Genomic DNA, 24,510 nt, shown 5'->3' on the forward strand with positions numbered 1-24,510 from the left:
CTACTTTGTAGATATTTATTTTTCCTCTCCAGTTTTTATAAATAGACATGACAACTATCTAACCGTCTTCATATTTCATCATTTCAGGAGGAATGGAGCAGTTACACATATTAAAATCCAGAACACAGGTGATTACTATGACTTGTATGGTGGTGAAAAGTTTGCTACGCTTGCTGAATTGGTTCAGTATTACATGGAACACCATGGCCAGCTAAAGGAAAAAAATGGGGATGTTATTGAGTTAAAGTACCCATTAAACTGTGCGGATCCTACATCTGAGAGGTGAGTAGTCTGTCTTCTCTTTATAAGGATTATCAAATTGTGTTGTCTTTTATTGGCTAAGCATGTCACTGATATAGATTTAAGTACAGCTGGACAGACCATTGTAAGGTCAACCATTTGCTTCATTTTTGGAAAGTAAGTAAGTTAACTTTTATTTTTTTCTACAGTATTGTATAAATTGCCAGTGACTGTAATATAGTTTGTCTAAAGGCTCAATTCGTTTTAGTTGGACACATTTTAAAAAAAGTACATCTGAGGGTAGTGAGCATGCTTCAGCTTTGCAGTGGAGGCACCAAGCAGTGCCTTCTTACATTAATGATCCATTGCACTCTTGCTCACCTGAAGTCTCACCTTGTATTTTTGTCACAGCTCAGCCACCTAACTTCCACAGTGCATGTTGTTTTTTATACCATATTTCTGTGTGGTATGAAATATAGCTAAGTTCAAGATGGTAACCGCAGTGCCCCCACCCCCATTGCTGACCATGCAATGCAAAACCTTTTAATTAACAGCTCTTATCTTGCTGTCCCTGTACTGTAATTAATTCGCCACTTCTAGTGCCTGTGCTGATTCCTGTGAGGGTGTGCTCCCTCCCCCTACATTCCTTTTGACCTCGAAAGTACACAGACCGTGATATGAGAGCTGTCAATTTAGAGGTCGTCTTCTTTGCAGAGCGTGGTCAGGAATGGTGTGGGAGAATGCTGTCCCCACCTTGATCTCAGGTCTGCTGTACATAGAATCATGGGATAAAAAGCAATATATACCGTTGGAGTGAAGTGACTGAGCTGTGATTATAATACAACGTGAGACTTTTTCTTTACAGGGCCAGTCCATCTAAGGCAGCGGTTCTCAACCTGTGGGTCGCAACCAGTCGGGGATCAAATAACGATTTGCCAGGGGTCGCCCATCGGCTCCCGGCCGCCCGGGAAAGAAATACTTTCTAGGTAAGCTTGCACCCCCCCACATGGTGCTGCATTCATGTATTGCTGGGGTAGTGGGATTTGTAGTCCTCTGTAGCTGCTCAGCCCTCTCCTAGCACAGCAGTGTCAGTTCTCCTGCCACGCCGCCAGATGTCGCTGCAGCAGCCGCGTCATCCCTAAATTTTACCGTTGGGGGTCACCACAACTTGGCAAATGTTACCATGACCTAGAAAGGTTGAGAACCACTGATCTAAGGGCTCTTGCACATGGACCCTTGCACCTGCACAACATTGAATACTGGTGCATTTCCCCTGCCAGGTGCTGCATGCAGCCTCCCATATAAGTCTATGACTATACATGACTGTAGGTGGGTATATGTCAGTAGTAAGGCCCTGCCCTAAGGGCAGGTTCACACCATTTTCTGGACCAGATGTGGTCCAGAAAATGGTGTGAACTTGCCTGCAGTTCCAGTGCATTCTAGACTAGACAAAATGAGACATGCAGTACATAAGGATACATTAGGATGCATTTTAGGTCCGGAAACAATCTGGTGTGGATGTGGTGTGAATGGGCCTCAAAACAAGCATAGAAATGAAGAACACTGACTTTTTTTTCCCCAACTCTTGTTTGTCACATTCATATTTTGGGTCAGAGACTAAAATGAAGCCAGGCAACTATTCTTTTCAGAAGGAGGCTTTTCTTTTTGACAAGTGGCAGTTTAAAAAAAATAACTTTACTTTTAAAGAACTGCATCTTAACCCACTCACTCACCCACTCACTCTGTCCTCCTCTATACTGTGTATATCTGTTCATGTCACAGATCACTGGGTGGCCCAGTCCAGAAGCTGCAACCTACACATAATGGCACTTTGGGGCCGTTTCAAGCAAGTGGTACCACAGAGTAATACATATGTGAAGCTGTTCTCCCTCGCTCCCAGTAGAAGTCTACTTGCAAATCTGCAGGTCGATGACGTTTCCATTTGAGCAGTGCTGTGTGGCCTCGCTGGTTTAAAAGATGACCAGAGTGCTGCCTGGTATAAGCCACAACTCCTGGACCAGGTCGCCTAAAGAACTGAGATAAGTGGTGTAGCTTGAATAGGGAGGGAAAAAGGGGCCTTTTAAGAAGTACAATTCTACTTTAAGATGGGTTTAACTTGATCTTTCATATATGCCAACTCTAATGTTGTCTACTGTCCCCTTTAAGTTGATGACTATTAATTTTTTTTGCTTGTTGATTAGGTGGTTTCATGGTCACCTCTCTGGGAAGGAAGCTGAGAAGTTGTTAACTGAGAAAGGTAAACATGGAAGCTTTCTGGTTCGTGAAAGCCAGAGCCACCCTGGAGATTTTGTCCTGTCTGTTCGTACTGGTGATGACAAGGGCGAGAGTAATGATGGCAAGTCTAAGGTGACGCATGTCATGATACGGTGCCAGGTAATTTGTCTTGAGAAACACTTCACTCATTTCTTTGATCTGTCTTGTCTAGAAATAAGTGTTCTATTGATTTTTAATGGGGAGGAGGGAAAGGTTTTCTTCCAGAAAATATAGTGATGTGTTCAGTAAGTTTTTAATCAAGCACACATGGCCTTGTTCAATAATTTAGATCTTATTTTTAAAGGCAACCGTAAATAAAACAATTGGACTAGGCCAAGACAGAGTTTGATTGGCTATAATGGGTTGCTGCAATTAAAGTAAAAAAAATGTAATCTGTTGAAGATTATCAGTCTTTGGATGTGGTTACTGCAGAACTTTTGTTTTTTTATGGCCTTTTTCTCTTTTTATTTTTACTTGGTGATTCTGCTAGTAACACACTTTCTGTCCTAAGGTGACTCACTATACTGTATCACTGAAGGAGCAGCGTTGTCACCCTAGTTCAGGAAGTGTTTTAGTGCTGCAGAAAGCATCCCCTTTTCTTAATCTCCATAACATATGGGGAAGGTGCATAAAGCAAATAGTCGGCACACGATTACGAGGCTGACAGGAGCAGACGTTTTGCATCGGGAGGCCCAAGAAACTGAGATTTGATCTGAAAGGTAGAGCTCCCTGTATTTACATTACTTGTTGTCATAAGGGGGGAAGGTGTTCTTTAGTTCAGAGGAGAGCTGGGCATGGCTAGCAACTGCTTGAGCTTTCAGTGCAGCACAGGCAGAGAGAACAGGAAGTTACCAACTCGCTGGATTTCTGGCTGGACCAACAGGTATTTTGTTGCGCTTAATAAACAGTTATAACAAAATACTTTCAATTTGATTAAAAGTGACACTAAACTCAGGAGTTAAAGGTTAAAAAATGTATTCATGTACCTTAACTAATAACAAAAATGTATCTTATTTGTGCATCAGCTGTAAATCCTCAAATCATCTCCTTGATTGGTGCTGACACTATCCTTCCTTCTGGAGGGTGACTACTTTTTTCCCCCATGGTCCCGGTGTGTGTTGTAAAGCTCGCTCCTGCGATGGACTACCATCTTGATACAAATTGGTAAACTAAGCGTGATATTTTAGTCCATCACGGGAGCGAGCTTGGAGCGATGACTACTTTACAACACACACCAGGACCATGGGGAACAAAAGTAGCCACCCTCCAGAAGGAAGGGCAGTGTCAGCATGAATTCAGAGATGATTTGCGGATCTACAGCTGAGTGATCCACAAATAAAATACATTTTTGTTACTAGTTAAGGCACTTGAATGCATTTTTAAGATTGAACTCCTGAGGTACTGTCACTTTAACAGACTAAATTGAACAAATAAGACAAAGTTAATTGTGGTTGATCTGTGTGAACCTCTCCCCTCTATATTATGTGTCTGTTTTTTTCAGGATTTGAAATATGATGTTGGAGGAGGAGAGAAGTTTGATTCTCTAACAGACCTTGTGGAGCATTATAAGAAAAACCCTATGGTGGAAACACTTGGGACGGTACTGCAGCTGAAACAGGTAGAAGGTCATATGCACTCCTTTCTATACACATGAAGCTACTATCTGCATCCCTTTTTTTTTTTTTTCTAATTCTTTTTTTTTTTTTTATTTTTTTTTTTTTTTTTTTCCAGCCTCTGAATACAACCCGTATAAATGCAGCAGAAATTGAAAGTCGAGTAAAGGAATTGAGTAAACCTGCAGAAACCGCTGATAAATTTAAGCAGGGCTTTTGGGAAGAGTTTGAGGTATGTAGATATAAACTAAACATAGAACACTAGATATGACATGGTAGTGGATGTGGTTATGTGATCCAGTGATCAAGATTTCTTCCCAGTCTTCTCAGATGACTCGTGCATGCATATGTATAGTGGAGGGAGGAGGACTACCAGATGGCACCGGTGGCAGTTTGTGTTGGGAGTATACACTGGCAAAGGGCCTGGAAACCCCAACCTGGGTGATGGGATGGGCCTGTTGGTGGAAAAATTACAGGCTGCACCTTGTTTCCACTAGAGGGAGCTGCTAAGACAGTCGACACATTGAAATCAATAAAGAGCCAGTCTTCTGCTTCTAAACCGTGCTCCCTAGTGATGGTCACAAGCAGTTTGTTGACATGCCAAAGAAGTTCTAAGTCTTCTAAAGATGACTATGCTATTGTACATTGATAAACGCTAAACTAACACCTCTTTTTGGGTTATTTAAAGAACAACTCCAGTTAAAGCAGGGCTAACTCCAGTTACAGCAAGGTTATATATTAATGATCACATGTCCCCTTTAAGGGAGATCCCACCATCGTACCAATGATGCAACTATAATACGGTATAAAATTCATGTAATTTAACATTTGTAACACAACATTTTTAAAAAACCTATAAAATACTGTATTGCACACTCTAATCCCTCGGCTATCTGAAGATAGAATAAATCTTGTAAATAGACACAAAATGTCCGAAACGGATGGTGTCTGATGTTACACATGATCCAGAGCTCATTAGCTCTTCATTCAACATTTCACACTCCTAGAGATGTGATACGATTTGGATTGTGAAACTTGGATGCTTTATTTGGATCGTGAAACTCGGATGTCCTGTTTGGCTTGTGTACATGTTACACACGGACTTTCTTTGATTACTCCTACAATTTAGGACCCTTCGAATCATTTTACCTAATATTGGAAACTGGAGGTCTGTGGATTATATTCGTTTATACACAGTACTTGATCTTTAGCAGTTTCTGACATTTTGTGTCCATTTACAAGATTTATTCTATCTACAGATAACCGAGGGATTAGAGTGTGCAATACAGTATTTTATAGGTGTTTTTAAAATGTTTTGTTAGAAATGTTTAATAAATTATACTATATTGTAGTTGCATCATTGGTATGATGGTGGGATCTCCCTTAAAGGGGACATGTGGTCATTAATATATGATATAACATAGGAGACCCACTATTGGAGATTTATTATCTTACTGCGACTAGAACCCTCCTTCCCCGTTTGTGTGTGTGTGTGTGTGTGTGTGTGTGTGTGTGTGTGTGTGTGTGTGTGTGTGTATATATATATTAAAGCGGGGCTCACTCCAGTTGAAAGCGGGGCTCACTCCAGTTGAAAGGACTAACTGGTCGTTTTTGCCTAGGGTCAAAAATAACAGTTATGCACACCCAAACCTTTTGAGCCGGTCGGGGAGTAGTCCCACTACAAGGGTAATGACCTTTTTAACCAGAGTTCTGCTTTGAGGAAGATGCATGAGATGGTTTAGATAAGAGGTGTGTGTGAATAGTAAAATCACTGCTATCACTTAAGTATTAAAAACTCTATGTAGTCAGCCTAAAGTCCTTTTAACTATGCTGTGAACACCAGCTTTTGCTTACAGTAGGGAACATCTGCCATCAGTTTCTAAATACAGACCTTTAACTACAATATCTAAGCTGTGGGCTGTAAAATACTCTGTAGTGCAATGAAAGCAATTATTTTGACTTTGAAGCTAGCATTTTGTGCCCTGTAATTAACAGGAAAGAGAACATGAAGGGGCATGTTTGTAAACATTTTGTGAGGTTATATAAGACTGTTGGGTTGTGAGCACTTTGACTTGTGTTTGATACGAGCCGTTTTCTAGCTTTGTGGCATTGCAGTATTCTGTCTCTGCACTGCTGGTATGGAGGTGTCTAACGCTGCAGTGTATAAGACTGAGTATACTTCTGCATAATAAGATCTGTGGGATGTAAAGAGACCAGACCTTGGTGGAAATGCTAGTATTTTATTACCAGCTAAAAACTGCAAGCACATGACCTGTTCTCTGTGAATACATAATCAGATCTTAAGACTTTACTTTTTTTTCTCCTGTATTAATATACACAAATTGTACATACTATAAATGAATAACATTATATGGTGGCTGAATTCCTGTAATGTACATTGCAATATTTTGCATGCAAGTGCAATGTGTTTTTTTGGGTGGTGTGCCTAATTTTCAAACAACTAATCCGATTTCTGAGGACCTCTGCAAATCGCCATTTATTTTTTTAAAAAGGAATCGCAGTAGATCAGGGGTAGGCAACATCAGCACTTCAGCTGTTGTGGAATTACAAGTCTTATGATGCATTGCAAGACTCTGGCAGCCACATGCATGGCTCCAAGAGGCATGATGCTATTTAGTTTCACCACAACTGGAGTACCAAAATTGCCTTCTCCTGCAGTAGATGTTGCATTGAACTGTAATGCTGCGCCTCTGCCTCCCCCTCTTCCCATGAGCTGCCGACACTAGAAAGCCAGCGACAAGTGTCCCTCCTCAGCTGATTGACAGCAGACAGTGGGCGGGTGCAATAGCCAGCCTGCTATTGCAATTTGAAATAGCCAATAGCAGGCTGACTATTGCTCCCAGCCACTGCCTGCTGTGTTTACATTCAGCTGTCATTCCCCAGGTAAAGCTATTGAAGTGGAAAGGTGACACTAGGGGTCTAATAGACTCCTAATGTCAACTTAAAGAGAACCTGTCATCTCCCATGTGCTATCACATAGGGGGCTAGTGAGCCCCCCCCCCCATGTAATGGCAATTAATTAATACATTGCTATTACATTGTTCTGGCAATGCGATCAGGGTGGGAATGGCAAACCTCAGTAGAGAGAACAACTTTTCTTTTAGAATAAAGCATGTTTTGTGCCAGCAGCAATTACAGTAAACAAGTCTTCTGCTACGTTACATAGTTACATAGTATTTGGGGTTGAATAAAGACATACGTCCATCAAGTCCAACCCATATAGGTCCATACGTCATCTCATTCTTAGGGATACTGAAAAGCGTGAATGAGAAACCTGTAACAAATAAAACATAGGTGTTATTCCAATTTGGCAGCAACTTTAAGAGTTTTTGTTTTTCTTCTGTTTTTAAAAGATAGAGAAAGCTTTTAAAAGTTTTGTTATCAACTCTCTTAACATGATGTAGTTTACAGAATGGTTCTGCTGGTTTTATGTTTGGCTTGCCTTGCTGATGTACAACTGAGATGTCCGTTGTTGAAAGTTTTGGAATTGTGACCACGGAACAATTACAATTGTCCAGTTTCGAGATACTACTTAGAACATTAAAAGACAGATCTCTATGGCTTTCTGCTAACAACCACAATCCATGCAAATCTGTAGGGTTCCCTATAATCCGTTTTTAAATACAGTTTATTTCTTGTGTAGAAATTAACAGCTTCTTTGTTTGAAGCTGGAGGAGCAATCATTCTGTTTTAATGAGTGAGAAAAGATTTTAATATATTGCCATGAGCGCACAGTGTTCAGCCTCCATGCTCCGATTTGTCTGGCGCTTTGACAAATACAATGTGAAAGTTATTATGGTTCTTTATGCAATTCTTCAGCACATGCGGGATAGAAAACACTAAAAATACCCTGCATGCAAACAGGCATTTGTCTATTAGTTTCAGGAGACCTCATACTGTCAGGATTCCTGCTCATCCATCAATTGGTAACCGGAGAAAGTTTGTTTGGAAGGGTTTTTAAAAAATGGTTTTCAAAAATCTTTTTCTTTCCTGTACTTTTCAGAGTGAGCTATGTGGCTTGTCTTCTATTTCTTATATTAATTAGATCTCACAGACTTCCTAAATATTTTATTTCAATGTCTTAGCGTGGCACACTGCTGCAGACTTCACAAAATATTTACAGCTATGAATATAGGAATGCTTCTGCTTGGTCCGGGATTCAAGTTTTTGCTGGTAATGAAGTGCTGAGGTTATTTCCACCTCTGCATGTCCATGTGTGAAGCATTATGGTGTCATCCACACAAGGGAGGTATATTTTAGGAACGCATTGGCAGCAGACCTCATTGTGGCTCTGACTGACAGTTAATTGCTCAGTCTGGGAGATGGCGATTCAGCAGGTGAAGAGAAAGCACAAAACATCTGCTTTAAATGACAAAGATAAAGCTTTCTTGTGAAATTGGCTCTATTACAATTTTTTTTCCCCCCTTCATTCCTTTTAGACCTTGCAGCAACAAGAGTGCAAGCTACTGTATAGCCGCAAAGAGGGACAGAGACAAGAAAACAAGAACAAAAACAGATACAAGAATATTTTACCTTGTAAGTACAGCACATTACTGTGGATAAGTGGGCTTTAGTACCCGTGAGAGATATTACATTCACAGGCTGCCTTCAGTATTAAGGAGACATTGTCAGCTTTCTGATTAATGGCTTTCCTTAGTATGGTGAGCACTTTGCCATTGTCCCCAGACCGAGCATATTCAGCACAAGGAAAAAAAATACAGTGTCAGAGTTCTTTCATCTACTTCAGACTTGTCATGGTCACCGTTTTTAAAGTAGTTCTGCCTAGCTGGCAAAATGACCTTTAACAGTGTTTGTGTGTGTCATTGAGGGATTTAGGCTTGGCAGGCATTGAAAAATGTGTATTGTGCACCCCCTTGTGATTTGATGGTGTCTCACCAGTCAGTCAAAAATGTCACCAGTCAGCATGACCGGACTATAGTCTTGCAATTTAACAGTAGGTGTTCGCCCACTTCCCGATCTACTGAGCCAACCTGTGACAGTCTCATTGTCACAGGTCGGCTAGAACTATGAGGTGAGTGAAAAGCACTCACCTCATAGTTCTCCTTTTAGGCAGGGTTCCCACCTAGGTGAGCGAAATATGCGTGTATGCGGTCCACGAAACGCGCGTTTACGAGGGCTATCCGGCTGTATCCTAATGGATACGCACGGAAATATGCCCCAAAGAAGCTCCTGTACTTCTTTGGGCGTAGGGCGTTTTTCAGCGCATTCCGACGCGCTGAAATACGCCCAGGTTGGAACCATGCCCATAGGAAATAATGGCTCTAAAATTATTGCTCTCACTCCGACGTTTGCGGCAATATGTAAGATGTGCGGCACAATAGACGCAATCGTCTTCGCACGTTGGCGCACCCGACGCATATCTGTGTGTGTACGTGGGGGGCGGGGACTTAAAAATTTTTTTAAAAAGAAAACATTTTTTTTATGCTTTATTTGTTTTTTATGATTCTTTAATTTTTGTATTTTTTTTTTTTTTTTTACACACAACTTTATTGCTATTACAGAAGCCCCCTATGGGATAGGCAATTTACATGACAGGTCCTCTTTATGGAGACATCAGGGGGTCTCCAAGACCCCTAATGTCACCTAGGGACCCCCAGAGAAGCTGATGAAGCAGAGATCGGCTTCATCAGCTTCCCTAGCTGGAGAGTGACACTGAATGCAGGAAGTGATGTAATATACATCACTTCCTGCATTCGGGGACTGAGAGGAGATCAAAGGGAGTTCGTATACTGATCTCCCTTTGATCTCCTGGCCCAGAGCCGTGCCGCTCCCGGCCGCATCGGGCAAAGCGGATCTCGGACCGGCAACTGCAGTTACAGCTGCTGATAAAAGCGATCGAGCCTCTCTAGAGACTCCCGATCGCTTGACTGTAATGCCCCCGGCCGGCCGTATAATTACAACGGCTGGCCCGGGAAGCTGCTCGTCGGGCTCCACCGTCCTCTCGTCACGGACGAGTACCTTTTTTAGAGGTCTCTGTTAAGCAGGCCATTAGACATACTGCAAGCTTCTCTGTATGTTTTAAAAGCGACAGCAAACCCTTGTCTGTCCCTATAGAAAGACTGGGGACAGACTGAGCTTCCTCTCAACATACAATTCTCTTTAAATTTGTAACCCTTTGTTGGGACAAATATTCAAATCTAGTTCACATCTGATAGTGAGATCTGCCAGCGCAGTGCAGACAGGGTTCATTATAGTAACGCTGCCCTTGCATCCTAGAAAAAAAAATCTGTTTAGAGGATAGTCTTAGCATAAGAAACATGTAATATATATAAGCTGCAATTTGTATTCTATTAAGTGAAGCTACATGAATGAGAACATGTAACAAATATAAGATAGGTGTTATCCCTATTTAGCTGCAAAAGTGGAAATGCACTTTAAAACAGAAGCCTGATGTTTCATTCGCTGGGGGTTAACGCTTTGTCTCTCCCAGACATTAAGTAAACCTGTACTTTCTTGAACTACAAGGGTTGCCTTTGCTGACATCTCCTTCTTCAAATGCTAGTTGCCTGGCTGTAATGCTTATCCAGTACCTTCTGACAGTCATTTATTACTGTAAATTTAACTTGTTGCACACTTTTTCTGGGTCAGTGACTGAAGCCAGAGACAGCCAAGAAGTAAAAATTTTCAGGTCAATAGTAGCAGCTTACTTTATTCTTCTCAGAGTTTCATTTAAAGTACAGGGCACGTGAAATTCTGAGGTTGATGCGCAAAATCTGAGGCCACCTTCTCGCCTGGTTCTATAATATCGTTAGTTCTACTTAGTCAGCAGTGATAAAAATGTCTCTCTACTATAACTTATTCTCTTTCAATGCAGTCGATCACACAAGGGTTGTTCTTCATGATGGAGATCCTAATGAGCAAGTTTCCGATTACATCAATGCCAATACTATAATGGTAAAATCAGTTCTCACTTACATTAACATCCATTTCATTCATTAAAACCAAGCACGATTGTGTTTTTTTTTCATTAATATAATTACTATATTTCTATTTACAGCCTGAATTTGAAGCAAAAAGCAACAATTTAAAACCCAAGAAACGTTATATAGCTACTCAGGGATGCTTGCAGAATACAGTGAATGATTTCTGGAGAATGGTTTTTCAGGAAAACTCCAGGGTCATTGTCATGACGACAAAGGAAGTCGAACGAGGCAAGGTGTGTGTCATACGTGGTTGTCTTATATGTTGTGACAGCCTGTGAATTACTCATCAATTAAACATATGAACAAAATTGGGGCTATAAAGGTATACACCACACAAGACTACAAGACATTTTGGAAAAAGGGTAAAATATACCAGCTTTATTAATAACATTAACATTCTTATTACACATATAAAATCATCACTCCAGCCATGGTTGAGCAAACTCCAACGATCTCCTCAGCAAGAATAACTGTACAAGGTATAAACCACACTTTGTGAAGTCACAACCTGTGATCCAAGTATGTAGCTGTGGTAAGTTCAATGACCAATAATCTATTGAGGTCTCATTCTCTACGCATTTTGCACCCACATGGGAGGGGGCTTCCTCAGGAGGGAGATGCTCTTGTCTGCTTACATAGCCGGAGGATGAAAAGAAACAATAGAGCTTTAAAAATTAGACAATACCACCAGAGTAGTAGCTGGCTGAGAGGAATCGTGCAGAAATTTTTACATTTGGCGTGACAGTATCACATTTAACACATCTACGCTCCATATTTATAGGTCGCAAGGCCATGCTTCTACTATACCTCTACTATGGTGGTATTGTCTCACGTTTTTAAAGCCCTATAGTTTCCCTTGATAATTATATAAGTGGAGTTTCCACTCAGTTTGTAGCATTTTCCTTTCACTTTTCATCTCCTGTTGTATCTTCAGGACAGGCAGTAAGGAGATCTCCCCAAAACAGAAAAAAATTAACTGAACATGCACTAAGCTGGCTATTAGTATGCATAGAAAGTGCTGGGAGTACAGTAGTGTAACTTTTTTCCCCCTTACTATTGGTATGTTATGAATTGACACAGCTAGTTGAATGTAACCATGATAAGAATATGAGGTATTAAATGTAACCATGTAATAAACCGAGTCTGAATACTCAAGAATAAGTAAGCTGATTTAGTAATGACCCGTACTTAAAACTAGGGATATATTAGGGATCTACTGATACTAGTATTGGGGCAAGTACTCGTACTCACCCAAATGCTCCGATACCAGAACTTGCGGTCAGAGGGAACATGGAGGCATTGCCGCAGGGGAACATGGAGGCGGTCCGATGCTGATAGGCTGGGAAGCTGGCTTCCTGGCCAATCAGCAAGAAGTCGGCTTCCAAGGTGATCAAGAAGCCGGGCGGCAGCCAATGACACTCCACCCGGCTTCCTGATTGCCTGGGAAGCCTGCTCCATGCCAGCGGAAGTATCGGTACTCTGTATCGGCGAGTACCGAAATATAACTATCAGTACTCGATACCAAAAAAATTGGTATCGGTGTATCCCTACTTAAAACAGTTTAGTTGTAGCTTAATATACTGTTAAAGCTAAAATGATCTGTTAAAACTTTAATCATAATTACTAATAGCCACAAATTATATAAAACCACTTTGTGTGCACCATACACTTTTTAAAATCATGATACAGAATTTCCTTGTAAATGTAGCAGTGACTGTTCATCACTGTGCTGCACAAAACCTGTGCATAGAGCAGAGCCAGTGGGAGGGGGCGGATACAAGACCAGCCACCCTGCACAAGGAGAAAGACTAGCTGTGACTAGTCTTAAGTACAAGAAGCTCCTGCACAGAGGTAACGTTTCACTGTACACATTTGGAAGAAATACACAAAGCGTACCAGTATTCAAGTAAGGATAAAACATGTTTTTTAAACTTCAACTAGACTTGCTTATCCTGGAGTTTAGCCTTAACTCTTATGGCATTTTGTATCATTGTGATCTTACTAAGAACTGGAGCTCATTCTGCATAGCTAGCAATCAGATATAAGGGCAGGCCTGATGCTGCTTGGTGATTGAGGAGAAGTAACTCCAGTAAGAACACACTGGTACATATGGTGCTTTGTGAACCTTTATGCAATAAAAAAGTAGGACTTGGTTTATTTGTCAGCAATAAAACGCTGAGATCAGAACAGGTGTACGGTTTTCAGATGGCTTTCATTGTCCTCTGTGAAGAGATTAGCTTTATTTACTGCATGCTTTATTTACTATCACTTCTCTGGAGCGCCATAGCAAGAAAGCTGCAATATTATTGCCATTGATTATAATGTGTTATTGATGAATGCAATGAACAAGCACACCATTGTGCAAGAAGCCTACATGTACCTCAGCTGTTTGGATAGCACTTTTGTTTATTTTACATTTATTTGAATCCCAATTCCTTGGAGGAGTGGGTTGGCTCACTCTCCAGCTTATGGTGAGATTTCTCTGCAGCAGTTTCTCGCTCCGTCCCTCACCCTCAATGAAGGTGTCGCTCTTCCAACTGGACTTTACAATTATTGATTTCTTTTACATTATGTTTTATAAATGGGGCAGTTTGGGATGATCACATGACTTTGTAATATATGCAGCATGTATTCATAATAGGGGATGTGTCGTCACTGGAGTCTCTAAGGCCGGATTCACACACTTGCTCTCTGACCATTTCTAATGGCACCCCAATGCACCTTGGCAATTCATGTACATTGCAGCACACTGTACTGTGCATTGTGGTGCACTGCATCTTCAAATTAATGGTCTGCCTTAAAGGAATGCACATTGACTGCTTTAGAGAAGCCAGAATGCAAATTTAAGTTCGAGCTCTGGGTGGAGTTTGCTAGTTACAGAAATTTGTCACCTATTTTGACAGTAGGTATATTTGTTTTCCAGAGTAAATGTGTTAAATACTGGCCAGAGGAGTGTGCCCTCAAAGAATATGGAGTTATGCGAGTGAGAAATGTCAAAGAAACACCATCTCATGACTATATATTAAGAGAACTTAAACTTTCAAAAGTAGGACAAGTAAGTGCTGTATTTTCCTCTTCTTGGCTTTTTTTGAGAACTGTGCCTTAAGCAGTGAATAACACCCCTGCTATTAATATACTAGGTATAAAGTGTATTCTTTTTCACTCTGCATTCCCCCAGGAGATTGTCAGCTAACTGAAGATAATACTTTATTTTATTCATTTAAGGCAAACAATGAAAGGACTGTATGGCAGTATCATTTCAAAGCTTGGCCAGATCATGGAGTACCTACTGACCCTGGTGGTGTCCTGGACTTTTTAGAAGAAGTTCACCATAAGCAGGATGGTATACCAGAACCTGGACCTGTTGTCGTTCACTGCAGGTAAAATGTATTGTACAGACTATATGGAACCAGGGCTAAAATACATGGGAAGCTTATGGGGTCAGTGCATAAAAATCAATTCAAGGCAGTGAAGGCTCCTTTTTAAATGCTATCTGGCGAATGATGTAGTGTGAAAGTTCTCCTTAATCCACTGCAGCCGCAGCACACACAACTTATTACACGTTTGTACAGCACAATATTTTTAAAAGCATGTGCTGTGCAACTATATTTTTTTCTCTCTCTCTGATTGCTGCTCAGCTGAAAAATTGCAGTTCATTGCAGGTAAGATGTACTTCCTGTCTGAATTGGACTTTCAGTTTTGACTGAGGTGCAACTCCGCCTAATTTGGAATATTCAATGCTGATTGAAGGGATGATATTTAGCACTGCATGCAGGGACAAGTTTTAGCAGCCTTTGAACTGTTACTGAATTCCTCACTTTGGGTGTTACCATTTTGCCTTGATTTAATTATGCTGGGTAGTCCCTCTCCCCCCGCTACTGTTATCTGGAACAAAACCATATGATGCTGAGGTCTCCATAGCATAATTATTTCTAGTGGCTGATCCAGTTTGCTGTGTCCCGAGTACTGCTGTCTACTGCATGCAGCTTATGTGTATAACTTGCTTGGGTAGTACTGACGTATATTTAATATAGATTCTTGCCAATAAGGCTCTGTCACTGATGATAGGTGGGCAGGACTTAGTACCAAGCCAAAAATTTGAGGCCCCCATAGTAAAAAAAAAAAAGCAGGCCTAGCAGAGTAAAAATAGGTCTGACTGGTCACGGAGAAGGATGTGGATAAAAAATATAATCACTGATGCTTTGTGTTGTCTGTTCCTAAGCTGGCCATACACTATACAAATTCGCACAGTGGGTGCTGTTGTTGGCAGCCTTTTGGCCGGCATCCCGGCCAATTGCTACTTAAAGGAATCGGTTGAAAAAAATCTTTGAACGAACAGAGCTGGCAGCAAATGAGCTGCCGACTCTGTTCCGGTATTCTAACAGAATACAGTGCAAAAGGCAGGAGATTCCTCGGTTAACATTTGTAAGCGTTGATAGAGGAATCTGTAATATTTTTTCTTCCTTCAACCTGCAGGTTGAAGGAGGAAAATACTACAGTGCATGGCCACCTTTAGGCAGCGGTCTTGGTTTTAGATAACTAGACTGGAGGATACATTCTCTTTTTCAGAATCTCTACACATTGTAGATATGTTCAAATCGTTGTTGGCCAGCACATTCAGTGTAGAAAGTGTAGATGTCAAATCTCTCCGTAAAATATTATTGCGCTGTGCTGGAGACTTTTCTCATGAGATTTGGGCTACTTGACGTTCCCAGGGTCTTGCTGAAAGGCTTGTGGCGTCAGTCACCCTTTTGCGCAGATGCCAGCTGTAAATACAGTATTTCCCCCCTATGGTTGTGAGTGCTATCTTGTATTAATTTATGATGAGGGGGGGGTTAGGGCAGGCTGACGTAGAAAGCGGTCCTTGAATTTTAGTGCAAGGTTTGCTTTAATATTTAATGCTTCTTGGAATTAATTTTTCCTGGGGAGGGCTGTATGCTAGAATGCCACAGTTGTGTGCTTATTTCAGCCACTCGTTACTTACATATTCTGTATAAATGAATGATATCTAGGTATTTCTTTCCCTACAGCTAGATATTTGAATGTTGTGGTCGTTCCATCTTTGCCTAAGGGTGTTTTAAATTTGCAGACTAGCCATTATTTTTTTTATTGAAAAAGTGGCAGTCTATTGTTTATGCTTCAATAAAATAAATGGGTATTATGTGCTGCCAGCAGGAATATGTTGCTTTTCAGTCTGCGCAATAAGTCTGTGTTTTGGAACTCCAGGACCGTCTCTTGCTCACCGCGCTGCTGTTTTCTTTTATTAACAGTGCAGGAATAGGACGTACAGGCACTTTTATTGTGATTGATATTCTCATTGATGTCATCCGAGAAAAAGGTGGGTATCGACACTGTCTCTTGTCACCAGGCACATGGCTCTAGAGATATGGGGATATTTGATGTTATATGTTCAATTCCGTCTTCCCAAGCTGATTTCATGTAATCTTTTAAATCATTGATAGAAAAAACACATGCCTTGTATGACTGTCTGTTTTGATTATATGTTTGTTATAAATCTGTTCACCTTATTCTTAAACTGTGCTGTGCTTCCTTTACATGAAATTGTTTGAGACAATTGGAGGGCAATGTCATCCCCCCTAATTCCAAATGTGATGGGAAGGTTCACAAACCGTGCATGTTGGAGTGCCCGAGGTTTTGCAGGTTCCGGGATATTCAGGAAGACATGCATGTTGGTACTAGAGGGTGTCTGCTTTTCACTTATGTCACCCTCCAGTGCCCAGACTTGGCACCTCTGCTTATCTCTGCTTCCCCATTGACCAATGGCACCACCACAAGGATCTGTGCAAAAATAGACTTTCCCTGAAAGATACTTCTAGGCCTCTGCTGTATGTGAATCTCAGCCCACCACAAGCATACAGCGAGTACAAAGTTTCTTTAATTGTTTATATTACCATCACATAAACAGCCAAAGCATTTTGGGAGAATTCCCCCTTCATAAGGGCTTAGAAGAATGGAATGGTAATTTTAAATGGACTCAAAGGTAAGTATAACCAATTTGATCTATATTGGATGTGGTGTAAAATCTCCATTGGGATTGCAATTATAACAATGTATTTAGCAGCAGTCAGTCTCAGCCTGCCATGGCACTAGAGCCTTAACTGATGGTAATTCAGCACCAAGCAAAACTTGAAAGGAAGGCAGGGAAATGTGCGTTTCTGCCACACCCCACAATTACTGGGATTTTTAGTAGGGCAATCGCACTGATTACAATAGCAGACAGGAGCAGTTCATATAGGCACTGATGGGTACCTGCTTTGCAGAGAGGGGCAAAAATATGGAGGTGAGTTTTAATATACAGTAGGTGTGATTGAACTATACTTGAAAGTAACAGTTTCTGTATTTCATGGTATATCCACTTCCCCAGTTTAAAACATGATGGCAAATCTGTTGTTAACAGAGATAACAAAACAGTGCCGTCTTTAACATTATCCTATGTATTCATACCACTGCAAGCTCCATTAGCTTTCCACTGAAGATTTCAGTGATGGGGGCAATAGATATATTAAATGTGTAGCAAGCAAACTCAGTCAACAGAGAATTTAAGGCTTAAAAAGTCAGTATAAAGAGTTCAACTATTTTATAATAGGGCATACTGGTAGAAAAAGGGACTGGCTATGCATAGATTAAAAAAATATATATATTTTTTTACATATTAAGATTATTATTATTACATATTACATATTAAGATTATTATTATTACATTTTGTCAAAATATCACAAGACACAAGAACAAAAAAACCATAGGCAAAACAGGATCACCAGAAGGCGAATACGATTAAAATTATTTTACGCAATAGCCATGATAAATGCATTTTTTTAGGAAAACTATTTAGTCTAGCCACATAAAGCAGCTGAAAATGTTGAAACCTTATAGCTTAAATTTCCTTTCTTTTTATAATCTGCAAAAAGCCCTACAGGCTGTGGACCTTCTACTGCCCCACCGAGAAGTCTCAGCTGCAGCTCTAAACATCTCTGCATCCCTAGGAAAGCTCTGGATTAGGCTGCGGTTTATTACTAATTTTGGAGGACGCCCTGTCAACTCCTTTTACTGTCTTTTATTCCTTTTCTCATAGCTGAAAGGTCTCGATGATCTAATAAGTAAAACAGTTTTCTTGAAACTGCAGCCAGCCTGAAATAAGCTTATCCTTCTAGTTAGATGTTTGCAGCATGTGTAATATCATACATTTCTCAGCATGTTGAGGAAGAACCCCCCAGTCTAATGATTTTAAATACAATTGGTGCACACTTTTGGAAAAGCATGTAATATGCAGTTCAGGACATGACACTTTATCTGGCCTTCGGATGGTTTCACCCTTGGTACTCTGTTATGTAAATACTGGTTTCAACTAGGAAGTTGATGCTTTGGTCTCTTCCCTGCCTCTTATGCGTTGCCCTTTGCCCACCGATAAGCAATATTGAGGGTCTGAAGATAAGATTGGGTTGACCAAAGTTTCGGCTACCTAGTTAATCTGTATTAGCTCTAGGTAGATGCGACAATATGGGCAGCTCTACCTAGAGCGAGGATGGCTGAATGCTGTATGAGGTAATTTAACTTTCAAAGTATTTTATTAATTTTCCAAAGTACAATAAAACAATAAAATAGCACATGACGCACAATCAGTATAGCATACAATTGCATTACAGTTTCTTCCACATTAGCATAATCATGTAGTAGGAGGGGGATCAATAGAGGCCATACACACAATATATAATAGTTCTGTACAACAGAACATATCTCTCCACCTATTCTTGCCAATTTATCCCCCATCACCAAAATCAAAAATCAGAACAGTCTGAGAGGAATATCTGGCCTAGGGATCCGTCTATGTCTGAAGCAGACATTTGTTATGATCTCCTGTATGAGGTGATTTAATGTGATTTCCAGTCCAGCGATTCTTCCCCATCTCTCCTAACGGAAACTCCGCCTAGGAGAGAATGTGCTGAAGTCTGAGCTTTGAAGCTGTGATTGCAATGCTTTCCAGGCTTGAATGCAAATATTAAGGAAATGCATTTTTTATATATTTTTAATTTTGCGTTTCTTTAATTTTTACAAAAGGTGAACTTATCCTTTAAAATGATAGTTGCCTGGCTGTCTCTGATTTTAGTGCGTTCGGAGTTACAAACTCAGAAATCATGCAGCAAATTAAGTAAAAACTCCTGATCTGCATATTTTTGCTGCATCTTTGATTTAGAACGTATTAAAGCTACTGTATCAGCATGACTGCCATAGCATTTTTAGAAGAGCCGTTGGCAATGGCTCCCTGCATAATTTCATCAATATGAGTTTTCCTTACAATTTGCTAAATATTTTAATGTTCACCCAATAGTATTTTTTAAATAATTTCTTTAGTCAACACAAGTGTAAATAATATTTCTTTACTGGTTATACAGTCTAGGCAAAATGATCAAGCATCTGTACACCATACTTATAATACAATAGCATATGTTGGGGAAAAATCAAAAGCAATTTATAATATCACTTTTTGCAATTCTCATCCACTTATTCTATATTTTGAAGACTGTATTACATGTACAGAGTTGTAGATTCTATATGTACAACAGTGCACATCACAGCCTGTCCTCCGGGACCAGCAGCAGGTCACGGTTTCCGGATCTCTTCCTTAAATTAAAGTGAGAATAGTGTGCAAATCCCTGGAAATCTGAGAAAAAAATATTTGTTGGCGATCTCAGAGGACTGATTTGTGAAATGTCAAATAATGCTCCAGTTGCTTCCTTTATATGAAACCAGACCTGCTGTAGAGTCGACATAAGGTGGATAAGCCACCTAAAGGCTTTCGATTTCATGGGAGAGGTAAAATATAAGGCACTTATCGCCATGTTGTACTACTAAGCTGAAAACCATAGTGTTTGTATTTGATGAAAAAATATGATTATCACCATAAACAGGTGTAATTACATTTAAGAATAGAAACGGTTTTAATACAAACATCGAAATGCAGTATTATGATTATTTGCAATAAACTGATCACCTACATCACAAACAAAACCTTTAAAATGCTTTTAGATTCTGACTAATTGTTGCTGGAAATGTCATAATTCCCTTGGTAGAAGGCCAGGCGTTTTGGATCATTGCATGCCTTGTCTGTATATTATACTAACAATTGCTTTTACTTTAACGCATAAATGAAAATCTCTACTAAGTGCTGTTTCTGGTCTAAATCAGGAAAAAACTCTTTCTCCTACTAATTCTTTACATAAGCTATGCTGTTAATCGGTATAATATAGTTGGGGTGTCCATAAGATGTCCTTTCATTTGATTTGTTTTTGGGAATTAATGGAGTTTTTTTGCAAGCAGAAGCTACATTCCCTGTTAGAATTGTGTTCAATAAAACATTTCCATCCTGCACCATTATTTTTTTCATCACTATGGCCATAATCCTTGATTTGACCCCATTAACTATTCAGAAATCAAACAAAGGTGCTTAACAAATGTTTTCACACAAAATTCGACTGGTGTATGGACTGCTTGAGTCCCTGACCTGGAACAAGTCTGGTTAGAGTATCATCAGAACACATAGTCTACATATAGTACTTGTTCTAAGTCAAATGCTGGTTAGGAATTGCTGAATGATATTTGAATACTGCATTGACATTTGCTAGACTGACAGATTATTTTACTTTTATTTCTATTAAAATGTAGGCGTTGACTGTGACATTGACGTTCCAAAGACTATTCAGATGGTAAGATCTCAACGATCGGGAATGGTTCAGACCGAAGCACAGTACAGGTTTATATACATGGCTGTACAGCATTACATAGAAACTTTGCAGCGCAGGATTGAAGAGGAGCAGGTATGTAGGCTTGGAATGTGTGGGATAACAGAATTAAATGACCCTGGTTTAATGATTTATTAACATTTTATGTATAGAGGGACAGACTTGGGTAATTTTTGCAGTGATGGACATATAAAACCAGTTGTGGTGACGTGTCCCTCATCAACTCTCATTCAAAACACAGAAAAATTCACCTGTATTAAAGGTTTGGTGAATGTCAGTAAAAGGCTTTGCTTTGCAGTTGTGTATTATTGTGCAGCATCCATGCCATTTTTTTCTGTCTTTTTATAGTGAAACATCAGGAGTGGCAAAAAAAGAAAACTAACTATCGCACATTGTTACCCATTTCTGCAGGGAAAATAGTTGGTGCACTTGCTGAAGCTGTTAAAAGCACTAAATGGCAAACTTGTGAAATTTAATGTAAAAACATTTGCAGTACCACCATTGTTTAAAATGCTGAACCCCACCATCCCTTACTTTAGTTGTCAGTGGGAGTTCCCAACTCAGAAACAAAATGTAGCATGGCACTTGTTATCCCTGAGGGTGGTGAGTAGATCAGTGCTGTTAATCGATCCACGACCCCACTGAGGATCATTTACAAGCTGTTCTTTTGTTACAGCTGTATTTTGAAGCTTTCCCTTTTCCAGTATTTGCAAGTGAAAAAAAGCTAAAGTTTTTTGTTTTCCTAAAATTTCATAGGATTAATAAATGCCCCTTCATAAGTAATCCGTAGAAAAAAATAAAAAATAAACCTGCAGAAGTTGGCAGTGGGAGCAATATATGCAAAGGCATCAGAGTAAAATAAATTCCTCTGTGTCAATGGTTTGTGGGAGTAATAAAAGCCCCTGCATCAGTAGAAGTATTGAATGCTTTGGTGTTGGTACATACCCCTTTGTCACTGGGAAATGGTGCCCCATCATTGGTGTTTAGTAGTTATTTCCTTTGTATGCTCAATGTCCCATGCTGCTCCTCGTAAGGAAATCACGGTGCGGACTATACAGACACTATGTCATAAAAAAAAAAAAAATGACTATGAGAGTTATACAAAATCAATTGAGCTGAATTTTTGTAAACCAACATAATTGTAAAATAACTAAAGCTGAACTTCAGGCCATAGAAAAAAGATCTCTCCGGCACCATCCTGAGGATGTAGTAGAAGGAATTTTTGACTTGAATCTTAGCTATTACGGAATATTCATCTATATAGTCCTTTTGAAAGTTTTCATTGGCAATGGCTGCCGGGTAGATGGTTGTTCAGGGCGCCCTATATGTGTTCCTGTTCATTACATTTTCTAAGAGCCCTTTGTCTACAGTTAGTCTGTGGGTTGGCTCTTGGAAATGTGAGGTGGAGTTGTGGGTGGGAATGTGTGCAAGTTTGTAGGAGTGACGTGGGAAGCAGAAGAATCCCTTCTCTTCACAGTATCTAAGTACAGTATATCATGCGATCATACCAGTGCTGATATGGTACTGGCACATCTAGCCGACCTACTGTGCTGTACACAGTTTGCCCAATAGTTTGTGTATATGCCAAAATCCCATTCCACCGTTTCCTCACACTCTTTTGAGCTTTTAAGCAGCCAGGAGTTTCTGGATGGTGATCATTGGATTGAGGCATGGGCATGTGGGGGGTTGTTGGGCAGAGAGAGGCACAGATAGCAAGTCATCCCCATTTGATTCCTCACACAACACTAGGATCATGGTGGAGAGAGGTGGAGTAAACCCATTCAACAACATTAGCAACTAGGATACTTCTGCTGCAAGCAACCATAACTTGGTGCTGCTTGATCAGAACTACTCAAGGGCAGAAAAATGACTGGTCACCCAGCACAGTAGTCTGGAATGACTAGTCTGCACAACAGGAAATGTTTGTAAAAGAATGTGGCTTGCTGGTGTGATGCAAATTATTATTTATGTAAAGATAAGCGTGCTGCTACACCATTCAATGCCATAATCTATGTGCCTGGAGTTGAGGTTTGAACATGTAATATCATTTTACACTTTGTGTTATAAAACATGCCCTGCATTGTGTTTTGTTAATCAGTTCATGTTTTATTCTGGTTTCAGAAAAGTAAGAGGAAAGGACATGAATACACAAATATCAAATATTCCCTTTCTGAACAGACAGGGGGAGACCAGAGCCCTCTTCCTCCCTGTACCCCCACACCATTGCCAACACCCACACTTCCAGAGTAAGTAAATGATTGTATATATTCTTACCAGTTTGAGGCTGTGTCCAGTCTGCAACAGAAAAAAAACCTAATTCTCATCTGTCTGTCATTTGGGAAAAACCCATCATATGTTTGTGTTCCTAGCCATACAGCATACCGAAAAACCGAGCTTACTCTCGGTAACATACATTGCTTTTAAGTCTTTAACTCTTTGTTGGGACGAACAGTGTTCAAAACTACTTTACAACTGATAATGAAAAGTAAACTTAACTTTGCACAGCCTTCTTCTTAACATTACATAGGGGGAAGATTGATAGTACATTAAGCACCTAAAATCTAAGCAGAAGATATGCAATGTAAATGGGAAGATATAACAAACATAAAATATTTGTTATCCCAATCTAGCTGCGAAATCATTAACCTAGGAAAACAAGTCAACAGCGACCACTCCCATTTGTTTTGTCTTGAAAGATTGCATTTCATTTTAAAAGTTACAAATTTGTCACAGAAATGGAAATTCAGACAACGCTACATTGAAATGCGTGTTCGTCTTACCTTAAATATTGTGTTCTAGATAATGTGTGGTCTTTCGGATCAAAGTATATCGGTATGAAGTTTACATCTCAGACTTTTTCATATTTGTACAGAGAATCTATTTACATTGCTATAAGGAACGATTATTGGAGAGTTGCTTGGTATTGATCACATAGATGTGCCTTGCAGTAAAATAATTTCCTGGAATTATCAAGGGAACCTGCTGGCTTAAAACCTCCAACACTAACTACCTGCAGTATTCTCTGTTGGGCCTCTAGGGATTCCAGCAATTGAATTTCCTTACTTTCGTTTGATGTAGCTTGCAGAAGTTTAACTCTTTCAGCACACGTAAGCTTGGTAGTATGTCATATTTACTGAACCTTTATGGTTAAGGTGGACCTTTACCACCTTTTCCCTAAATATCACATCAGCATGCTGCTCTGCATTCTCATATGAAATCATCTTACACTCATTAGTTAAATACACATAGTTTTCTTTTACGTACAATTACTGTTTTTCCACTTCCTGGTCCTCTTAGGCATTAGTGATGTAGCCTGTGCTTAAGAGATGCATCCTGGGAAGGTTACATCAGCAGTGCATTGCTGGGAAATCATCTGTAAACTGCTAAATCCCACAAAATTTCAGGTAAAGGCACTTTTTCCCCCTGAGATGATGTGCACCGTCACATGTTCAAGTCACATGTGTGAGAGTTCCAGGAAGTAAAGGAAGATGGATTAATCTACAAATAGTTAAAATGGCCACCATGAGAGAAGAATGGGGAGGAAAAGAAAAAAAGCCTGCAGTTATCTAGAAGTATGTGTTTTTGTAGATTGTCATTACTCAACATTTGGAAAGGTGTCCTTTTGTTGTCATTTTAAAGATATGGGTAAAGTTCCTCTT

The 24,510-nt window shown here is 39.9% G+C and overlaps 1 protein-coding gene across 1 annotated transcript in view; it reads left to right on the plus strand.

Annotated features, from left to right (window-relative positions):
• Nucleotides 1–24,510, plus strand: part of PTPN11 (protein tyrosine phosphatase, non-receptor type 11) — a 52,577-nt gene that overhangs the window by 14,058 nt on the left and 14,009 nt on the right. Inside the window, exons 3-14 of the mRNA XM_018569714.1 lie at nucleotides 88–282; nucleotides 2,442–2,634; nucleotides 4,016–4,132; nucleotides 4,246–4,359; nucleotides 8,588–8,684; nucleotides 10,984–11,063; nucleotides 11,167–11,325; nucleotides 14,016–14,147; nucleotides 14,318–14,472; nucleotides 16,363–16,430; nucleotides 20,775–20,926; nucleotides 22,973–23,097. Of these exons, the coding sequence (XP_018425216.1) occupies nucleotides 88–282; nucleotides 2,442–2,634; nucleotides 4,016–4,132; nucleotides 4,246–4,359; nucleotides 8,588–8,684; nucleotides 10,984–11,063; nucleotides 11,167–11,325; nucleotides 14,016–14,147; nucleotides 14,318–14,472; nucleotides 16,363–16,430; nucleotides 20,775–20,926; nucleotides 22,973–23,097 (1,587 nt within the window). The remainder of the gene's footprint in view (nucleotides 1–87; nucleotides 283–2,441; nucleotides 2,635–4,015; nucleotides 4,133–4,245; nucleotides 4,360–8,587; nucleotides 8,685–10,983; nucleotides 11,064–11,166; nucleotides 11,326–14,015; nucleotides 14,148–14,317; nucleotides 14,473–16,362; nucleotides 16,431–20,774; nucleotides 20,927–22,972; nucleotides 23,098–24,510) is intronic.

The sequence above is a fragment of the Nanorana parkeri genome, unplaced genomic scaffold, assembly GCF_000935625.1.
Source record: "Nanorana parkeri isolate BGI_ZX_2015 unplaced genomic scaffold, ASM93562v1 scaffold1381, whole genome shotgun sequence".
NCBI lineage: Eukaryota > Metazoa > Chordata > Amphibia > Anura > Dicroglossidae > Nanorana > Nanorana parkeri.